At 39.1% G+C, this 18,722-nt stretch overlaps 1 protein-coding gene across 1 annotated transcript in view; it reads right to left on the bottom strand.

The window, feature by feature from the left end:
• Positions 1-11,620: 11,620 nt before the first annotated feature.
• frrs1a (ferric-chelate reductase 1a) overlaps positions 11,621-18,722 on the bottom strand; it is a 44,277-nt gene continuing 37,175 nt past the window's right edge. Inside the window, exons 14-17 of the mRNA XM_030403354.1 lie at positions 14,571-14,629; positions 14,241-14,384; positions 14,049-14,110; positions 11,621-11,914 (exon numbers count right to left, since the gene is read on the bottom strand). Of these exons, the coding sequence (XP_030259214.1) occupies positions 11,822-11,914; positions 14,049-14,110; positions 14,241-14,384; positions 14,571-14,629 (358 nt within the window). The 3' untranslated portion in view covers positions 11,621-11,821. The remainder of the gene's footprint in view (positions 11,915-14,048; positions 14,111-14,240; positions 14,385-14,570; positions 14,630-18,722) is intronic.

Raw genomic sequence — 18,722 nt, 5'->3', positions numbered from 1 at the left:
GAACTATTGACCTTGTATTCAGTTTTTAAAAATCTTGTACGGTTTTGAAATGGTCGCAGTTTTAGTTTTAAGGATTTTAAGCCCGTCTTCTGAGTTTATAATGGGTGCGTATTGCGTAATCTAGAGTGCGTGACATCATCAACTGCCGCACCCCAGAGTGAGGAGCAGCTCCAAAAACTGGATTTTTTTTTGCTTCAGCTTGATTTGAATCCCATATCTTGTACTTGACATAGACAATATAGGCATATAAATGTAGGAAATCTTGTTGGGTTTCAGCTGATGGTCTCATTTCAGCTGTAGGACTTACGGTTTTGGATTTAGAAGCCCAAGAGCGATAAGCACTCCTGAATCTTCTCCGTAAGCCGCAATGTTAAATTTGAGCCAAAATTTCTGGAGGATCGCAGATGGTACATGTTTTGTCTCTCGCTCCTGTGCCCTCATTATGCACTCTCCAGAAATATAAATGACATGGGTGCGTTCAGCAATGTCTCCTGTAACTCAACATGTAAGTCTTTTGATGATAAGTATTAAGGTTTTCTCAAGAGTCATAGGAGTTTGGGAGACGTTTTGCCATTCATTCCTTTTGGGGACATTTTCGTCTTTTTCGTTTCTGCTCCTGCTGCAGCATGTCTGCAGACATTTTAAGATCTTTCTGCCTTTAACTTCTCACCTTTTAGCCTTTTTTCACCTTTTTAACCTCTCTCTGTCCTCTTACTCTACAACTTTTTGGCCTTTCCAGTCTTTTTTCACCTTTTTAAGATCTTTCCGCCCTCTTACTCTACAGCTTTTCATCCTTTTTCACCTTTTTGACCTCTTTCCAGCCCTCTTACTCTACAGCTGTACAGAGGGATGGAAGAGGTTAAAAAGGTGAAAAAAGGATGAAAGTGTAAAAAATACAAAGGGCGAAAGAGCTTAAATAGGTGAAAAAGGAATGAAAGGGATGAAAAGCTGTTGGGTAAGAGGGCTGGAGTACGTTAAAAAGTGAAAGAATATGAAAAGCTGTAGAGTAGGGGGCAGGAAGATGTTAAAACGGTGAAAGAAGGCAAAAAAGGTGAAAAGTTAAAGGCTGACGAGGACCGAAAAAGGTGAAAAAGGATGAAATGCTGTAGAGTTAGAGGGCTGGAAGAGAAAGGTGAATACAGGATGAAAAGCTGTAGAGTAAGAGGGCTGGAAGAGGTTAAAAAGGTGAAAACATTTGAAAAGCTGTATAATAATAGGGCTGGAAGAGGTTAAAAAGGTGATCAAATATGAAAAGCCATAGAGCAAGAGGGCTGGAAGAGGTTAAAAAGGTGAATAAAGGATGAAATGCTGTAGAGTAAGAGGGCTGGAAGAGGTTAAAAAGGTGAAAACATTTGAAAAGCTGTATAATAATAGGGCTGGAAGAGGTTAAAAAGGTGAATAAAAGAGGACAAGCAGTAGAGTAAGAGGCCTGTAAGAGGCTAAAAAGGTGAAAACATATGAACAGCTGTAGAGAGGGCTGGAAGAGGTTAAAAGGTGAAAACATATGAACAGCTGTCGAGTAAGAGGGCAGAATGAGCTTAAAAATTTGAAAAAAAGATTGAAAAGGCCAAAAAGGTGTAGAGTAAGAGGGCAGAAAGAGGTTAAAAAGGTGAAAAAAGGCTGAAAGGTGAGAAGTTAAAGGCAGAGAGAGCTTAAAATGGCTGCAGCAGGAGCAGAAACAGACGAAAATGTCCCCATAAGGAATGAATGGGAAAATGCCTGCCAAACTCCTGCGATTTTTGGGAAAACTGTTATAGTTATCAGCAAAATATGCTATGCGCACTGTAGCTCACGCAGTACACACCCATTATAACTAAAAGACAGGCTTAAAATCCTTAAAACTAAAACTGCGACCATTTCAAAACCGTACAAGATTCTTAAAAACTGAATACAAGGTCAGTAGTTCAAGGTTATGGATTCATTTAAAGTTAGAATGGTGTCTCTCGCTCAACGTATGAGGAACAAGAAGAGGTTGAAAGTCGATAACTTTTGAAGAGGATTTGAAGATTTTCCCATTTGAATCAATGTTAAATTATTTTTGGAAAAAGCTGAATTTTCCAATAGCTGGTAAGGCAGACAGACTTAAAAGTAATAGGTTTAATGAGCTAACAAAGTTGAACATTTTGATAGCTGAACAGTTTCTCTAGCTGAACATGAAGTTGTATGTTTAAAGGAGTTGAAAAGGCAGAAACATGAATATCTAAAAAGGCTAAAAAGCTGTAGAGTAGCAGGGCTGGAAGAGGTTAAAAAGGTGAAAACATATGAAAAGCTGTAGAATAAGAGGGCTGGAAGAGGTTAAAAAGGTGATAACATATGAAAAGCTGTAGATACTTTCATTAAATAAATCAATTCAAGCTCAAATATAAGGGTCTATAATTAGGCTATACTGACCCTCATCTATTTATACCAGAGATTTTCTTAAAATGAAGTTAACACCTTTTAGAAAAAGGTCACCTGGGGTAAAACTCCCCCTGCAACCCTGATTTGCATTTGTATAGCTCACAGCATTTTCATTTACATGTTAAAGCCTCCCCTAGAATCAGGGGGAGGGGGGTCATTGGGGGACAACTGCCAAGCAAGGCCCACGTCAATTTCCGACAATTTACGTCAGTTTTCAGTGTTGCCTGCAAATTGCCGCGTGCAGCCGCAAACCTGAAATTCCACATCAATCTACAGTGCCGCATACTGACGAAAATCCCACTTTTCACGCAGTGAGAGTAAGAGGCCTGGAAGAGGTTAAAAGGTGAAAACATATGAACAGCTGTAGAGTAAGAGGGCGGAATGAGCTTAAAAATGTGAAAAAAAGCCTGAAAAGGCCAAAAAGTTGTAGAGTAAGAGGGCAGAAAGAGGTTAAAAAGGTGAAAAAAGGCTGAAAGGTGAGAAGTTAAAAGCAGAAAGAGCTTAAAATGGCTGCAGACATGCTGCAGCAGGAGCAGAAACACAGACGAAAATGTCCCCATAAGGAATGAATGGGAAAATGCCTGCCAAACTCCTGCGATTTTTGGGAAAACTGTTATAGTTATCGGCAAAACATGCTACATGTTGAGTTACAGGAGACATTGCTGAACGCACTCATGTCATTTTTATTTCTGTAGAGTGCATAATGAGGGCACAGGAGCGAGAGACAAAACATGTACCGTCTGCGATCCTCCAGAAATTTTGGCTCAAAATTAACATTGCGGCTTATGGGGAAGATTCAGGAGTGCTTGTCGCTCCTGGGCTTCTAAATCCAAAACGGTAAGTCCTACAGCTGAAATGAGACCATCAGCTGAAACCCAACAAGATTTCCTACATTTATATGTAAAAAACTTTTTGAAAAACTGAATACAAGGTCAATAGTTCAAGGTTTTGTGATTCCTTTAAAGTTTGAATGGTGTCTCTCGCTCAATGTATGAGGCACAAGAAGAGGTTGAAAGTAGATGCGTTTTAAAGAGGATTTGAAGCTTTTCCCATCTGCTGCAATGTAAAATTTATTTTGGAAAAAGCTGAATAGCTGAAAAAGTTGAAAAGTTGAAAAGAAGACGGTTGAAAGAGCTGAAAAAGCTGAACATTTGAATATTTGAATGGTTTGAATAGCTGAACGTATGCTGAAGTTATAGAAGAATGAATTTTGAAAAAATCCCCATAAGGATGAATGGGCAAAATTTTTTCAATGGGGGAGGGTAACTTCAACAGCTGATAGCACTAATTTAGCTGTGACTATCATTATCATACCAAAACCTTAACTACAGACTAGGGCTGGGCGATATGGCTAAAAATTGAATCTCCAATTTTTTCACACCAAACTCGATTTACGATTTTAATCGATTTTTTTTTCTCTTCTCAAGAACAAACTTCAAATTACAAAGAAATTATTAAAAGCATTGCTTTTATTTTAATGCTATGATTTACAACAAATTTGCCCTGCCACTGTAAACAGTGCAGCTTCAAACTCACATAAAAAAGTGCATCCCTTTGAAAAGAATGTGTCCCTTTTTGATAAAATGCTTTTGTAAACATAAATTTAACATGTCAGATTGCTTGCTATTATAGAAACAGATAAGTTTCCATATTGGTATTGATAAAGTGTTAATATAACTTTTATTTAATCCTTTATTTTGCAAAAGGTGCCTTTGTTTACAACAAAGTATTTCATATCCCTGAAGATATGTAAACTAAATTAACATCTGCATGCATTGCATAGTAAACATGACATGTTGGTAGATTTTACTAATTTTTGGCCAGGAAGACGAGCCTGTCTGCTTCCTCTGGACTGAGACATCATGCCCCGTTGTGGCTTCGTAACACAAACCTGGGGTCGAACATTTTCAGCGTGTGGATGAACCTTCTGCGTTTCCACTGTAAATACGAGCAGCATATCTTTAGCGATATGCAACGTGACTGCATCTGTAACAGCTGTCCACCGGGACTCTTTCTTCTCATACAGGACACAATGATTAAATGATTCCGCTAATGTTGGCTGCTTTTTAGCGGGTATCTGTGGGCAGCCGCGGTCTGTACATCTCGTAGTGAACAACAAGTTTCCCACTGTGATCCAGGTGTCTGTTTGAGATGCTGAAATAAATGGTTCAGTCCGCTGCCTTTAGTTGCAACAGCTTTTGAACAAACTTTGCAGCGGACGGTGGTTTGTTCGAGGTCTGACGCCACAAAACCAAGCTACTGACGAGACGGTGCCTTGTTATGAACGAACTCTTTGCTCGCTGCATGTTGTGTTTGTTTATCTGTGGAAAGTCGATGCCGGGAGGAGGGCGGAGCCGACTATGAACTACGAGAGCCCACGAGGAGCAGCGGCAGAGCAAGTTAAATAAAAAAATCAATTTTCATTTTTAAAAATCGTCCTAAACCAAAAACTCAAATTAATCGATTTTGCCGATTTTTCACCCAGCCCTACTACAGACATGTATCTTTTCAAAAATGATGAGTAACCTTTGCTACCCTGGGTGGTGCCGACATCTCATCTGGCCCATGGACTAAAAACGCTGCATATTCAGTCGAATAATTCAGTGCTCTAGGCCTCTAGGGAGAGCACTCTGCACCGACTGCAAGAAGCAGGATTCCATTCTCTTAACTCATTGTGCAGTTATTTAGTGTTCACTTGTTGTTACATTAAGTGCTTTGACACACACAATAGGGCTCTGAAAACCTGTATTGATATTGGCAGGAGGAGAGCTGGTTAGCAGGGGCTAATAGTTAGCTTGGGGCCACTGATGATATTGCTTTTTCATAGGGGTTTTCAAGTACTACAAGTTGCCCCATATTTACACTACATTTACATACATTTTTATATAATTAGTTTTTGACAGTTAGTACAGATCTACTCTTAAATAACTTATTTAGACCATACACTGAACTAACACATGAAAAACATTTGTACTGAATTTCTTGCCAGACACCTGGCTGATCTTCTGCTCATAACACATGAAAAACATTTGGACTGAATTTCTTGCCAGACTCCTGGCTGCTCTTCTGCTCATATTTTCTTCATATTCAACAAGAAAAATGCAAACAGAAGTCAAAGTCAACTTCTGTATGCACATTAGTTTTTAATAGTGCATTTTTTTCCCCTAATAAATAGTTATCTAAACCTTGCACCAGGCGTGCTGTTGTAGTCGGTTACATTGTTGTTACACTGTGGTCGGGCTTATGACCAGTAATGGCCCAATGGGAGCACCACCCTATGTAACACACCTATGTACACCTCCCAAAGGACATTGCACGACGCCTTAACCATAACTGTGACATTTCTAATTCTACAATTCCATTTTATCCAGTTGTCTTCCTTCTCTACCTACTACAATTGTCTTTCTTATAACTGTATTAAAGTAATACACCTTTAAATTGTATGTAGTGGACTGAGTTTATTCAGGCACGGTTTTCTCATATTTCTCACAATACACTACAAGCAGGGTTATTTTAAGTTCCATGACCCCTTGGAATTTTTTACCGTCTAAATTCCTTGAAGGACACACAATGAACATTCTGCAAAATAGCAGAGCCCAACCGACTTATCGGTATTTGCCTTTATTGATTTATCAGCTGATTTATAAGGTTATACAACCTTATATTTAAAAAGTATAATGCAGAAAAACATGCTTGGGGTAATTAAAAATTGGTGTAATGACATAGTTTGGCCAGCAGAGTGCATTTCAATGGGGGATAAAACAGCTGGTGTCAGGAAATGTAACAGCTACCTCACTAATGGTTAAACTATAAACCAGCACAAAAATGATAATTGGCAACATAACATAAGCTACTATGTTCTGAAATGACACACTTAGAGATGCTAACAAAAAGTAATGTTTTGGTTTTAGAACATGAATAGCAAACTTTTGCTGATCTGGTAATTTTTTCGTTTGTATACAATCAGGAGTCGTACAGGGTATTTTATTTTGAAAATTGACCAAATGCTCTTTGTCTTTCCTGTGTCTCTGACTTCCGGCCAGCGCGATCTGCTCTGTGCAGCTTGTTGCACTTTCGTCAAAAATAAACCGGCTAGCCAGACCACAAAGCAGCCGTGCCCGGCATGACTTCACTGTGCACCGGTCCCCGGAGCTGATCGGGACCACTTGTGATTTGTAACACACTATCTACTACTAGGGGATGGAGAGTGATGGCAGGTTAACAAGGGGGTGCTTTTTGTTAATTTTGCTAACAAGGGGGACAGCTTCCCCCCTCAAATCGCCTACTGCTTATGACGATTACATTACACTGCCCCCACCACAGTCTCTATTCAGAGCAGGGCCGGCCCAAGCCTCCATGGGGCCCTAAGCAAAATTTGATTTTGGGGCCCTCTATTACTGCCAATAATAATGATTATTGTCATTATTATCATTACGAATACACTTGTAAAACTTAATGTGAGAACTTTTTGTTGTAGTTAGATTGTAATCCACAGTGATTAATGCCATGGAAGCAGACACCAGATTTGCAAATTTACAGAAAAATCTTTCAATTAATATTTGGCAAAGTCAGCAATTCCCCCTACTGGCGACACAGTAGTAGTCAATACATAAAACCTTAAAGAGCAGCCCGACATGTTTTACCCATCTATGGTTTTTAATCTGAAATGGTAGCAAATTCAGCTACAAGAGCAGCCTGGGGTTGATTAACACTTAATATTCAAAGTGATATAGTACTAAGTGGGATACCGAATGTCATATAGGCCAATTAAAAGTAACAAAATAAACTAATCGTTTACTGCAAACACAATCTGCTTTATTATTATTTTTTAAATAAACTGCAACACCAAATGTACAAAAACAGACAGTGTTAAATAAAAAATATATTTTTTTAAATCTGACAAATACTAGGTACAAGGTAACACAAATGGTTTATAAATAAAATATTAAGATGAATTAGGTCTGAAAACTATGTAAAAATGTACAAAATCTTTGGTAAAATGGGACGGGGGCTTCGGCCATCGTGTCTTTTTGGGAATACGAATGTGTCCTCTATAGGAGGTGGCCCTCTTAATACCTGTTCAGTCCTTTCTGAGTCTGACAGGAAAGAGGGACACTCAGCGGGGTCAACTGGCGGAGCTGTTGATCCCTGCTCCAAATTGGATGCTGATGACGACAAAGACCAAAGATGAAGGACCTATAGGGAAATTAAAATAATATTTTTAGACAAAATTATTAATCTCAGAATATTCTGCAGTACACTGAGCAATTATAAAGGCTGTTTTGTTGTTAACTTACCAGGTACAGCTGAGGTTGCAGAAGACACAAAAGGGACAGTGGGCACAGAGGATAGAGATGGACCTAAGATGAAAAACAAGCTAGCCATGTTATAGTCATATTACACTTGAAAATGATGCAGCTTATTTTCTAAATAAAAAATTGTACAGCTATAGCTTGTAATAAGAAAACAAACTGTGGAACAACTGAAAATTGTTTGAGAAGTTTTGAAATAATATGGATTTGTCTGAAATCATGTCCCTTGTCATATGATTATATCTTATATTAAAAAAAATATTAATCTCAGTATGTTCTGCAGTGCACTGAGCAATTAAAGGCTGTTTTGTTGTTAACTTACCAGGTACAGCTGAGGTTGCAGAGAGGACAGTGGGAGCAGAGAATAGAGATGGACCTGAGATGAAAAACATATCCCTTGTCATATGATTATATCTTATATTAGTATATCTTAATGAGATAATTTGACTAGAAATTAAATATATATGGTGACAGTTTTTGATCACCTCATTCATCAGCCTTGGCTGCTCCTGAGGAGGTGGATTGCCCCTGGGCTGCCTCTTCCAAAATATTAGGAATATATTTATTTATTCACATAATTTACTGTGCTCTGCAGCAAACAATTGCAAACAAGATACCTCAAACTAGTTACTTAACTAAATTAATTAATTAATGCAAAACCATATTGCTAGCAAACGTCACCGCGTTTTTAATTAACGTTAGTTATTAAACATTTGCTATCAAACAGTGTTATCAAAAACGTTGTTTTGATGCCAAAAAGCGACCCAGAATAATGTATATACACTGAAAATCAACTTATTCAAAGTATTACACAAACACAAAAACGTTAGCTTGAATAGTAAGTTATCTAACCTAGTCAGACGTTTTGAACTAACTAGTGCAGTGCCTGCAAGAAAAGTGTATTCGTATAAAAAAGTGGGAGGTTAAGGAGCTTTTTCATGGATGGCCAAATGAGGCTGTGTTTGAAGGTGGGGCGTCAGGGATATTTAGGTTTGTTGTGAAATCTGATATTCCAGGGTATAATTGGCTGTTTTTGACTATTTTTGATTTTGCCATTATATTTCATCTTAAAAGCTATTTACTTGGTGTCATTATTTTCAGCACAACCTCACATGTGTGACTGTACAGTTTTTTTTTTTTATTTTCACATACTGTATTAACACAATGGACCTAAAATCATAAAAAAAACATGAACATTTTTTTTTTTACTTATAATGCAAATATAATTTGTTGTTTATCTAAATGTGTGTATACATTTAAAAAATTTACAAAGTTATATGTAACTATTTACATTTAAATGCAGGCAATGCTCAGGTCTGCCCCGTGCTCCTTCCAGCTGAATGAAGAGCTGCACTGCCTGCTCCACATTAAGCTTCTCCTCATTAAACTCCACTACTCACTAAACACACCACACCAAACACTACATAACACACTAACGACACACTCCAAACACGCTAAATGTCACAAATCTCTCAACTCTCACACACACCGACCGTCGTTGCATGTCAATCATCCGCCTAGGTCCCTCCCACAGCTTCCTGTTCCTCAACAACCAAACTTGCTGCTTGGACACTTTCGTGACAAAAGCCCATTTTTACCGTTTATTCCTGCACCAGAAACAAAGCAAACGTGACGGCGATGTTCGCGAAAAAGCATGGCGGACATTAAAGCACTTGGAATTTGTAAAGCATTTATGAAATAATTTATTAACGGTATCATTGCAGTCCAAACAAATGCGAAATATCACACCATTGAACCACGCAGCAGCCATGTTGAAACTCTCAGGTCAGTCTGATCCTGATCCGCAGAGATATTTGAGGAACACACACATACACACACACACACACACACACACACAGACAGACAGACAGACAGACAGACAGAGGTTCCGTGTATTTATACATAGATGTTAGCTAGCAAATTTGCTATTACAGGCTAACGTATTTGGAACAAAATATCAACAAATGTTACATTACTAAGACATACCTTTATCTTGTCGTTTTTATCTTTCTTCCTTTTTCTGTTTTCTGCCCCTGAAGGGTAAGTCCTTTTTTGCGACATCTTTCACCTGTTCCTAGCTCCTGGATGCTGCGTGCGCACTGCACGGTTGGCTGCACTGCACACGTCACTAGTGGAGCTCTGACATATCGAGCAGAGAGGCAGTAGAAAACTACACTCTTTGTTGTTGTTGTTGTTGTTTTTTGTTTTTTTACAAGTATGTACATTTGATAATATATGAATCATCATTGCTCACACATGGAAAAAACAAAATTAATTCCTTTTTTCTTTTTTAAGTTAATTGCTCTTGGGGGCCCTCTAGTGGTCACGGGGCCCTAAGCAGCTGCTGAGTTCGCTTTATGCCTTGGGCAGGCCCTGATTCAGAGGAGCATATTTCTACCTTATTGTGTGTATTTCCACCTTGTTGTGTGTACTTCATGCTACCCCTGCATTAGTTGGTTTTCCACTTGGGCCATTCCACCGTTACCATCGCTCAAAAATTAATAGTCAGTCAACAAAAAATAAACATATTCTTTTCTATTAAATTGTGACTTGTTTATTTTGAGGGATAGATTGTGTAATGAATTTGTGTTCTCAAATTAGCATACTTGTGGTGTGTTATGGCTCAGGTCCATGTTGACAAATGAACAGTATGAACATGAACAGGCACCAGTGCTCTTTTTCCTTCTGAATAATAAATGGGCCGGGTTTTAATGGCTTTTGTTCCCACCTAATCTGAACTCAAAATGAAACTACACAGTGCCAAATGAATTGGAGTAGTAATACACAGTGCTACAGCTGTGCTATACAGAAAATAGGTGGATATGTATTTGTTCACACTGCTTATAATTTCAGGGCAGCAAATTAACTGTGCATAAAAAGCTCTAGTTGTAGACGTTGTGTTTTAGTGTATCTCTCTATTGTAATGCTGGGTTAGCTGTATTTAAATCTTTGAGACAAAAGACACAGAGTTCATTGTTGAGTAAAAAGAAAATACAAATTCAATTCAAAACATAAAAAAAACTGATACTGACACTGAAAATCTGCAGTAGACTATTTAGCTGATTCACAAGTTTCTTTAATTAAATATTCAATAAGGGCCAAGACGTGCTACTATTAAACATAAATAATGCCACTGAAAATAGAATTAGAATATCAACAGGTGGTAAGTAAATATGTAACTACACAAGGAATCTGAATATGAACATAAAAGAAACATACAGCAAAACAGATGTTAAATAAAAAGATTTTGTGTTTGGCTGCATAATAGAGTTCAGTTCCTCCCTCATCCTGTTTTTGCTTAAAGGGATATTTCATGTTTTTTGAAGTGGGGTCATATAAAGTACAGATGCTCAGCTTTGTACTGCAGTGAACGGGGTCCAGAAAAAAAGCGAAATTCAACCACCTAAAACAAGGTTCCCCTAAAAAAATCTATAATAGTTCAAGTGAATGTTGTATAGAGAAAATTCACATCGCTTTACATCGCCGTCAGACCACCCTTTCTTTTGGCACTACATTTTCTCAACCGTAGAACCTCCGTATCCCTACGCATTAGAGCAACTGGGCAACAGATGATCTGCGAACAGCGAAATACAGTGCGAGGCCCAGTTGCTGGACGAGAGGCTTGTTTTCGATAAAACCGCAACTAAACAGACCGTAGAACCTCCGTATCCCTACGCATTAGCGCAACTGCGTAGGGATACGGAGGTTCTACGGTTGAGAAAATGTAGTGCTAAAAGAAAGGGTGGTCTAACGGCGATGTAAAGCGCTTTAAATTTTCTCTATACACCGTACACTTGAACTGTTATAGATTTTTTTAGGTGAGCTTTTTTTTAGGTGGTTAAATTACACTTTTTCTCTGCACCCCGTTCACTGCAGTACAAAGCTGAGCGTCTGGGCTGGAGTGGCTCTCTATTTCTCCAAACTGAGGCTGCCCTGATCGGTGATTACGGTAAGGAACAGACCGACTATAGATATGTACTTTATATGACCCCACTTCAAAAAACACGAATTATCCCTTTAACACCAGCACTTTACGTAAGATAATCAACTTCTGACATTTCTGTCTGCCAAGGTCTTGACAGATATTTCAGTAACTTTGCCATCAATTGTCAAATTTCAGCAATAAAAGACAACAAGGCCATTAGGAGACCAGCATTTCCTAGAGCCACAACAGCCAAGAGGAGAGACTTTATGAAGGAGTTCTGAAACAGAAAGAAAGGAAGACGTTTAGGTAGTAAACACCAGAGACGCTTCTCACAGCCGGCAGTCATTCCACATTTCAACAGACTGTCATTCCAACAGTCTGTTGGCATCTGCTACTCTCAGTCCGCTGCCCCAGCACACAATATCAAACAGAATAGCACTAGCCACCACAGACTCAATTTCGTTTATTTCTTATTTTAATGTAAACAAATGTTTATGTAAAGACCATGGTGGATTTCGGTGAACAGTCAATCGCGATCTTAAAACTTTCAAAAGGATAGTTAAATTTCAGCAAAAAGTAATAAGTCCACGATTCGATCTGTGATATCGCAGGAGGAAGTGACGCGATCAGTCCGCCCCTCAGGTCTGCCTTCAGCCTAAAACTTTAAAAAGATGAAACATCGTGTTTCTCGCTCTCTTTGTTTTCTCTTGTTTTTGCTCTCTTGTTTTTCTTGCTTCTCTCTTGCTTTCCCTTCTTTTCAAAACCCTCATGTTTTTATTTTTATTTTTCAACATTCAATTTCCGTAGCCTACTTTGCTCAGTTTTGCGACCTGCTCCGAGACCCGCAATCTCTGGAGAATCTCAACCACTTGTTGAATAATTTTTCCAAGTGATGAGTTTTCGCTTTTGCAAAACGTAAGCAAGGACGAAATTAAATTTTTTGCCCTCTTTTATATATTACAGTGTAGTATCGTGTTCAAATTCAGAAGAAACCATTTTTGTTTATTCTTGTATTTAGTGACTAAGGAAGATTCGCCCGGCCAGCATTTCATCCTCCAGTTATTTTTAGACAAGAAGTCAAATCGTTTTTATTCGAAGCTGAATCGCCACCGCTCCAAAGAAACTCTGATTAAGACGCTGATCATATATCAAAATCCCGTGCAGTAATTGAACTGCTCAAGAAGCCGGGACAGCATCTCCAGCTGACCAGAGAAGTTAACATCCAGCCAAGACGCACTCAAACGGGAACTCCGTTGGGCCTGCGAACTCCGTCATCAGGGAAGCCGCATCATCATTATCCAGCGGCTAGACAGCCACTGCATCCGCAGCCAAAAATTTTGTTAATAAATATGTATAACCTTATGTCGTTGTCTGTGCAAGTTTAATTTAATGTCGGAAATCGATGGGATCGTGCAAAGAAGTCACTACTTCAGAAATTGAGACATAGAACATAGATTTTGAAACTGAAATTGGATAAATTGATACTCTAACTGTCCAAGCCAACTTGGATAGTTAGATGTTTGGAATAATTCCCTCCGGCCTATTCCAGTAAATCAAACAACGGAGGTGGTGCCCCATCTACGAGTGTGTTATTAATTGCCAGTGATTAATTACCCCCTTTTTCCCCAAGTAGAGTCTCCTACAACACCATGTGACAAAGTTATCCACCACGACTGTACTCAGCCTCCTCACCCTTGCTGATGCATCCAATGACAGCAGAGTCATCAGAAAACTTCTGAAGATGGCAAGACTCTGTCTAGTAGATGAAGTCCGTGGTGTAAAGGGTGAAGAGGAAAGGAGAGAGGACTAAAATACGTGTTTTGATTTTGTGGACTAGTTTGTACATTGACAGGCTCAATGTTATATTGTCTATCCTTAGTAGAAAACAATTGGCCATTCATACATATTTATATAGCACTTTCTTAGGCAGTGCTTTACATCCACTTTAATATTTCATTTTATTTTATTGTCTATTTTAGTATTTTATTTATATCTTTATCTTTATCTCTTGTTTCCATTCATGCTGTATTTCTATTTCTACTTTGCACGAAGCATTGGAACAAAAACAATTCCCCCCCCCCCGGGAATGAATACATTCTGATTCTGATTCTAATTCTGATTAGTTAAGGTTTGCAACTGATGCCACAAACACTGATAAGACCTAATCAGTAGGAAAACATGTGTGTGCGGCTTCCGTTCCTAAAACCTCAATTTCTGCCTGTCCAGACTGAGAACAGAGTTTCTGACTTTCTTAACACACACTGGAAGGAGTTTTAGCAAAGGCTCTGCTTTCAGTGAACAAAAACACTGTGTATGTGTTAACGACGATCAAATCGTACAGAAGAAGCTATGTTTATAATGAAAACCCATGCACATGGGGACATCACATTAGGGATATAGCTGATACCTACCCAGCGACCCTGCACTGATTGGTCACAGAAGATGCCCTGTGTGTCATCTGACACTAATGCTGCTGGTAAAAAAAAACAGTAGTTAAAATATGTGGGGAATCACTCAACAGTGATCTCAAGATGTCATGAAGAATAATTATTTTTTGTCAAATGTCATCAAACCATAAACCAACTTAATTCAAGTGTTCATACAGTTTTTGATGTATAGGTGCTTGTGCACCAAGAGGAGGACCCTAAATGAAGCAAGCCATGTCACGTAGCCTATCAGGATGTGTGTTGCCAGCAGCTGGGGGAGGAGCAGTGATGATTGACTGGTCCCCAGGAACATGGCTGCCACTACAGTCACATAAAACACACAATGCAAATTTGATCAAGCAGTACTTTTTCTTCACAAGGAATAGGTGAACTACAGCTCACTTCAGCTGTCCCACCACTGTCCACTACATTACTAACAAGCTCTGAATACATTTTTAAAAACAGTTTGTTAGATCTATTAGGAAATGTTTTTGGATGCAGACCAACCTGCAATAATCTCAGTCACAGAGCCAACTCCCCAGTGGGCCCAGTTAAAGATATATCTCCTGCAAAGATACACAGATAATACTATATATACTGTAATCAAAATATTATTAAATATAATTGCAAATCAGTTCCACAGCTACACATTAAATCACTTAATCTGCCAATTTTTGGTCACAAAGTCATCAGTTTGTTCGTCTTCCAGATACAAGCATGGTGCAAATCGCACAGGAAAAACTCTTCTCCTAACAGGAAGCATTGTATCACTGTCCAACGCTTTTTTTTTCTGACAACAGACACATCAAAATATATGAATGAGAACATAATAATAATAATAACAATATTATTAATAATAATAATAATAATAATAATAATGTGTTTTATTTAAATACGCCTTTCAAAGCACTCAAGGAAACAACAGTACATCAAAAAATCAGGAAACATTTTAGTGCAATTATGAAAAGATAAATAAATACGTTAAGAAGATGCAATTACAAAGTGCAATTAAAGCTGAAAGAAGCGATGAACGGGCCCTCGCAGTCCATGCTCCTGGATGTCTATTGTGTTGTAAATGCTTTTGTCTTGATAATAGTGCCACCTGCTGGTCATTTTTGGTGTTTGAGTTACAGGGGCCAGTCTATACCACCCCTATGACTTTCATTGACGTAAGTGTTATTGGCACAGTGCCAAATATTAAACTAGAAAAATTGCATTTCCTGTGAAAATACAGTGTGACTGCTGGCGGCTGAAGTGATTTCCAAAATCTGCCGGAAATGCATGAAGAATGAACGGTCAAGAATTTGCAGAAAAAGCTGAATTTTTTCAAAAGCTGAAAATGCAGAAAGGCTGAAAAGTTATATGCTGAATGGGCTAACAAAGTTAACAATGTTGATAGCTGAACAGTTTCTCCAGCTAAACACAAAGTTGAATGTATGAAGGAGCTGAAAAGGCAGAAAGATTAATATTTGAAAAAAAGCTGAAAAGGCAGAAAGATTAATATTTGAAAAAAAGCTGAAAAGACCATCAGCCAACAAGATTTCTTACATTTCTATGTATATATTGTCAATGTCAAGTAAAAGATGTAGGGTCCAAATCAAGCTGAAGAGATTTATTTCTCCAGTTTTTCCAGCTGCTCTCCACTCTAGAGATGATGTCACGCACTCTAGCTCACGCAATACACACCCATTATAAAATCAGAAGACGAGCTAAACATCCTTAAAATTAAAACTGTGATGGAGTTGCTGCAGGGCCAGAGTGATGTGTTCAGTAGAAGGAGTTCTGGTCATGATACGAGCAGCTGCGTTCTGGACCAGTTGGAGTTTATGGAGTGATTTCTGTGGAAGACCATGGAGGAGAGAATTACAGTCGTCCAGATGGGATGTAATCAGGGAGTTTACGAGAATAGCAGTGCAGGTTGGTGTAAGTGAGGGACGGAGATGGTTGATGTTACGTAGATGGAAGTATGCAGACCGGGTAACATTATTGATGTGGGCAGGCACGTACACACATAGGGCCCAAGGCGTGCTTGAGCCCCTGCCCTTTTTGCCTTTATTGAATTAATAAATTCCTATTGTGCATAGGCATGTAAAAAAAAAATGGCGATATAAAAACGCCATGGTTATCTACCGTACGCATTTCCTCGTAATATGGTGTTGTGTGTGTGTTGAGCCTATAAAGCCTCTTCTCTGTCCGCTGCTTATCCACTCTGTCTCTCACAGAGGACAGAGAGAGAGAGAGAGAGAGAGAGAGGGAGGGAGGGAGGTTATTAAAGAAGTGTGTTTTGGCTCATAACTCCCATATACCTTGTTGCACATTCAAAAACCTTATATAAAGGTGTTCAGTGAATTAAGATGAATCTTGTGGTATAGTGGCAACGCCCAATTTTACCGTTTTTTTTTTTTTTTTTTTTTCGCAAATTCGCGAAATGTCGAAAACCTACTTTTCCAAACTCCTCCCAGGTGATTTCACTGATTTGCACGGAACTTGGCACACAGCATCTGTGGACCCTCCTGACAAAAACGTTATCAAAAGACTTTTGATTAGTGATGGCTCGGTCGCGAACGAATCAGTTCGAACGAACGAGTCTTTAACGCGAACGAACTGACCTGATTCCCCGTTTCACTTCTCTCTCGTTCGTTCGTTCATTCTCACAGACCAGTCACTGTGTTGTTCACTGTTCAGTTATCAGAGTGGTGAGGAGGACTGAGAGCCAGCCAATCGTATGCTGGGTCTAGGACACTGTCGTCGAATTTTAGCCAATGAGAACCGTTTACATAAAAAAAAACCCATTTCATTTCGTTCGTAGCTCTCGTTCTCGTTCGGTTATGATTCCTCTCCTGTCATTCTCGTTCAGTTAGTCACTCGTTCTTGGCTAGCTGGCTTTAGCTGTTAGCTGCTAACTGTCGTGTTGTCCAAAAGTACACATAATCATGTAGTTGCAGCTATGTATTTGCCAAGAACAGCTTGTTATGTTGACCGTTAGCATGATCGTTTGAGAACGAGGACCTGAGAACTGTGCATTACAATCACTGCCGTTGTACCGGAAGTGCGACTGAACGAACGAACGAACGAACTACATGAACGAGTCATCCTGCCGAACTGACCGACGGGAACTGAATCTCGACATCGAACAATGAAATCCACCTCTACTTTTGATAGGCCAAACAATACTCAAGTTATTCAATAACAACTTCCTGCAGATTCGGTTCAAAACAGGAAGTGTTGCATATCTCCACATTGGTGTGGTCTAATGACATGAAACTCAGGTTACTATTTCCCCATGAGCCCCTGAGGCCCTGTGCAAAATGTTAGGCGATGACCACAAGGTGGCGCACTTTAAATTGAAGTATTTTATATCTCCACAACGGTTCTTCGGATTAACATGAAACTTAGTACATTTATTGTCAGTGCCCTCCTGAGGACAGCTTACGAAGGGTTTACCGATCCGCCACTAGGTGGTGCTCTGGTGGCCGTCTAATTTAATATTTGGCACTGTGCCCACACCATAACACTTATGGAAATGAAATTCATAGAGGTGCTACAGAATGACCCCTGTGACTCACACACCAAAAATGACCAGCAGGTGGCGCTATTTTCAATGCAAAATAACTCCCACATAATATTTCGCACATTGTTAAACCTCATATCTATGTTTGGTGTAGGCCACGCCCACTTTCGCGGTAACTTTCCATTCGCAAAATCGGAACAAATGAAAAACGTACTTTTTCGAACTCCTCCTAGGCAATTTAAGCGATATACACCAAACTTTGCATGAAGCATCTGTGGACCCTCCTGCCAAAAAACATCAAAAGAATTTTGTTAGACCAAAAGATGCCCAAAATATAGAACAACAAATTCCTGCACATTGTGTTCAAAAGAGACAGTCTTTCGTATTTTCACCAAATACATTCTGATTACTACAACACTTTTGCCAATTGTGTTCCATGGCCCAATGAGGGTTTGTGCAAAATTTGGTGCAAATCGGCCAATAGCTGGCGCTCTGGTGGCAGTCTAGTTAGTGTCAATGGAATTTAACGGGGAAATCTTCAAATCCTCTTCAAAACTCATCGACTTTCAACCTCTCCATGTCCCTCATACTTTGAGCTAGAGACACCATTCCTACTTTTAAAGAGTCAGAAGACTTTGAACTATTGGGCATGTATTCAGCTTTTTAAAACTTCTTTTACGGTTTTGAAATCATCACAGTTTTAGTTTTAAGGATTTTTAGGCCGTCTTCTTATTGTATAATGGGTGTGTATTGCGTGAGCTAGAGGGCATGACATCATCACGAGAGTGGAGAGCAGCTGGAAGAACTGGAGAAAAAATTCTCTTCAGCTTGATTTGGATCCCACATCTTTTAGGCTTTTTCAGGCTGTAGAAGTCCTAGAGTGACAAGCACTCCAGCAACTCCCCCTTAAGCCGCAATGTTAATTTTGAGCCTAAATTTCTAGAGGAGAGCAGACCGTACCTGTTTTGTCTGTCACCCTCATTTTTCACTCTACACAAATACAAAAATTTTCAGCTTTTTAAATATTCATCTTTCTTCATCTTCAGCTTTCATCATGCAGCAGGTGACATCTCACATCCATATCCATGCCTTGAACCCTGTGTTTCATCACAAAGGTGACATCATCCAGTGTTTTGACACCATCAGGG

The sequence above is a fragment of the Sparus aurata genome, chromosome 21 (genome assembly GCF_900880675.1).
Source record: "Sparus aurata chromosome 21, fSpaAur1.1, whole genome shotgun sequence".
NCBI lineage: Eukaryota > Metazoa > Chordata > Actinopteri > Spariformes > Sparidae > Sparus > Sparus aurata.
This window is presented reverse-complemented; position numbering and strand designations above follow the sequence as displayed.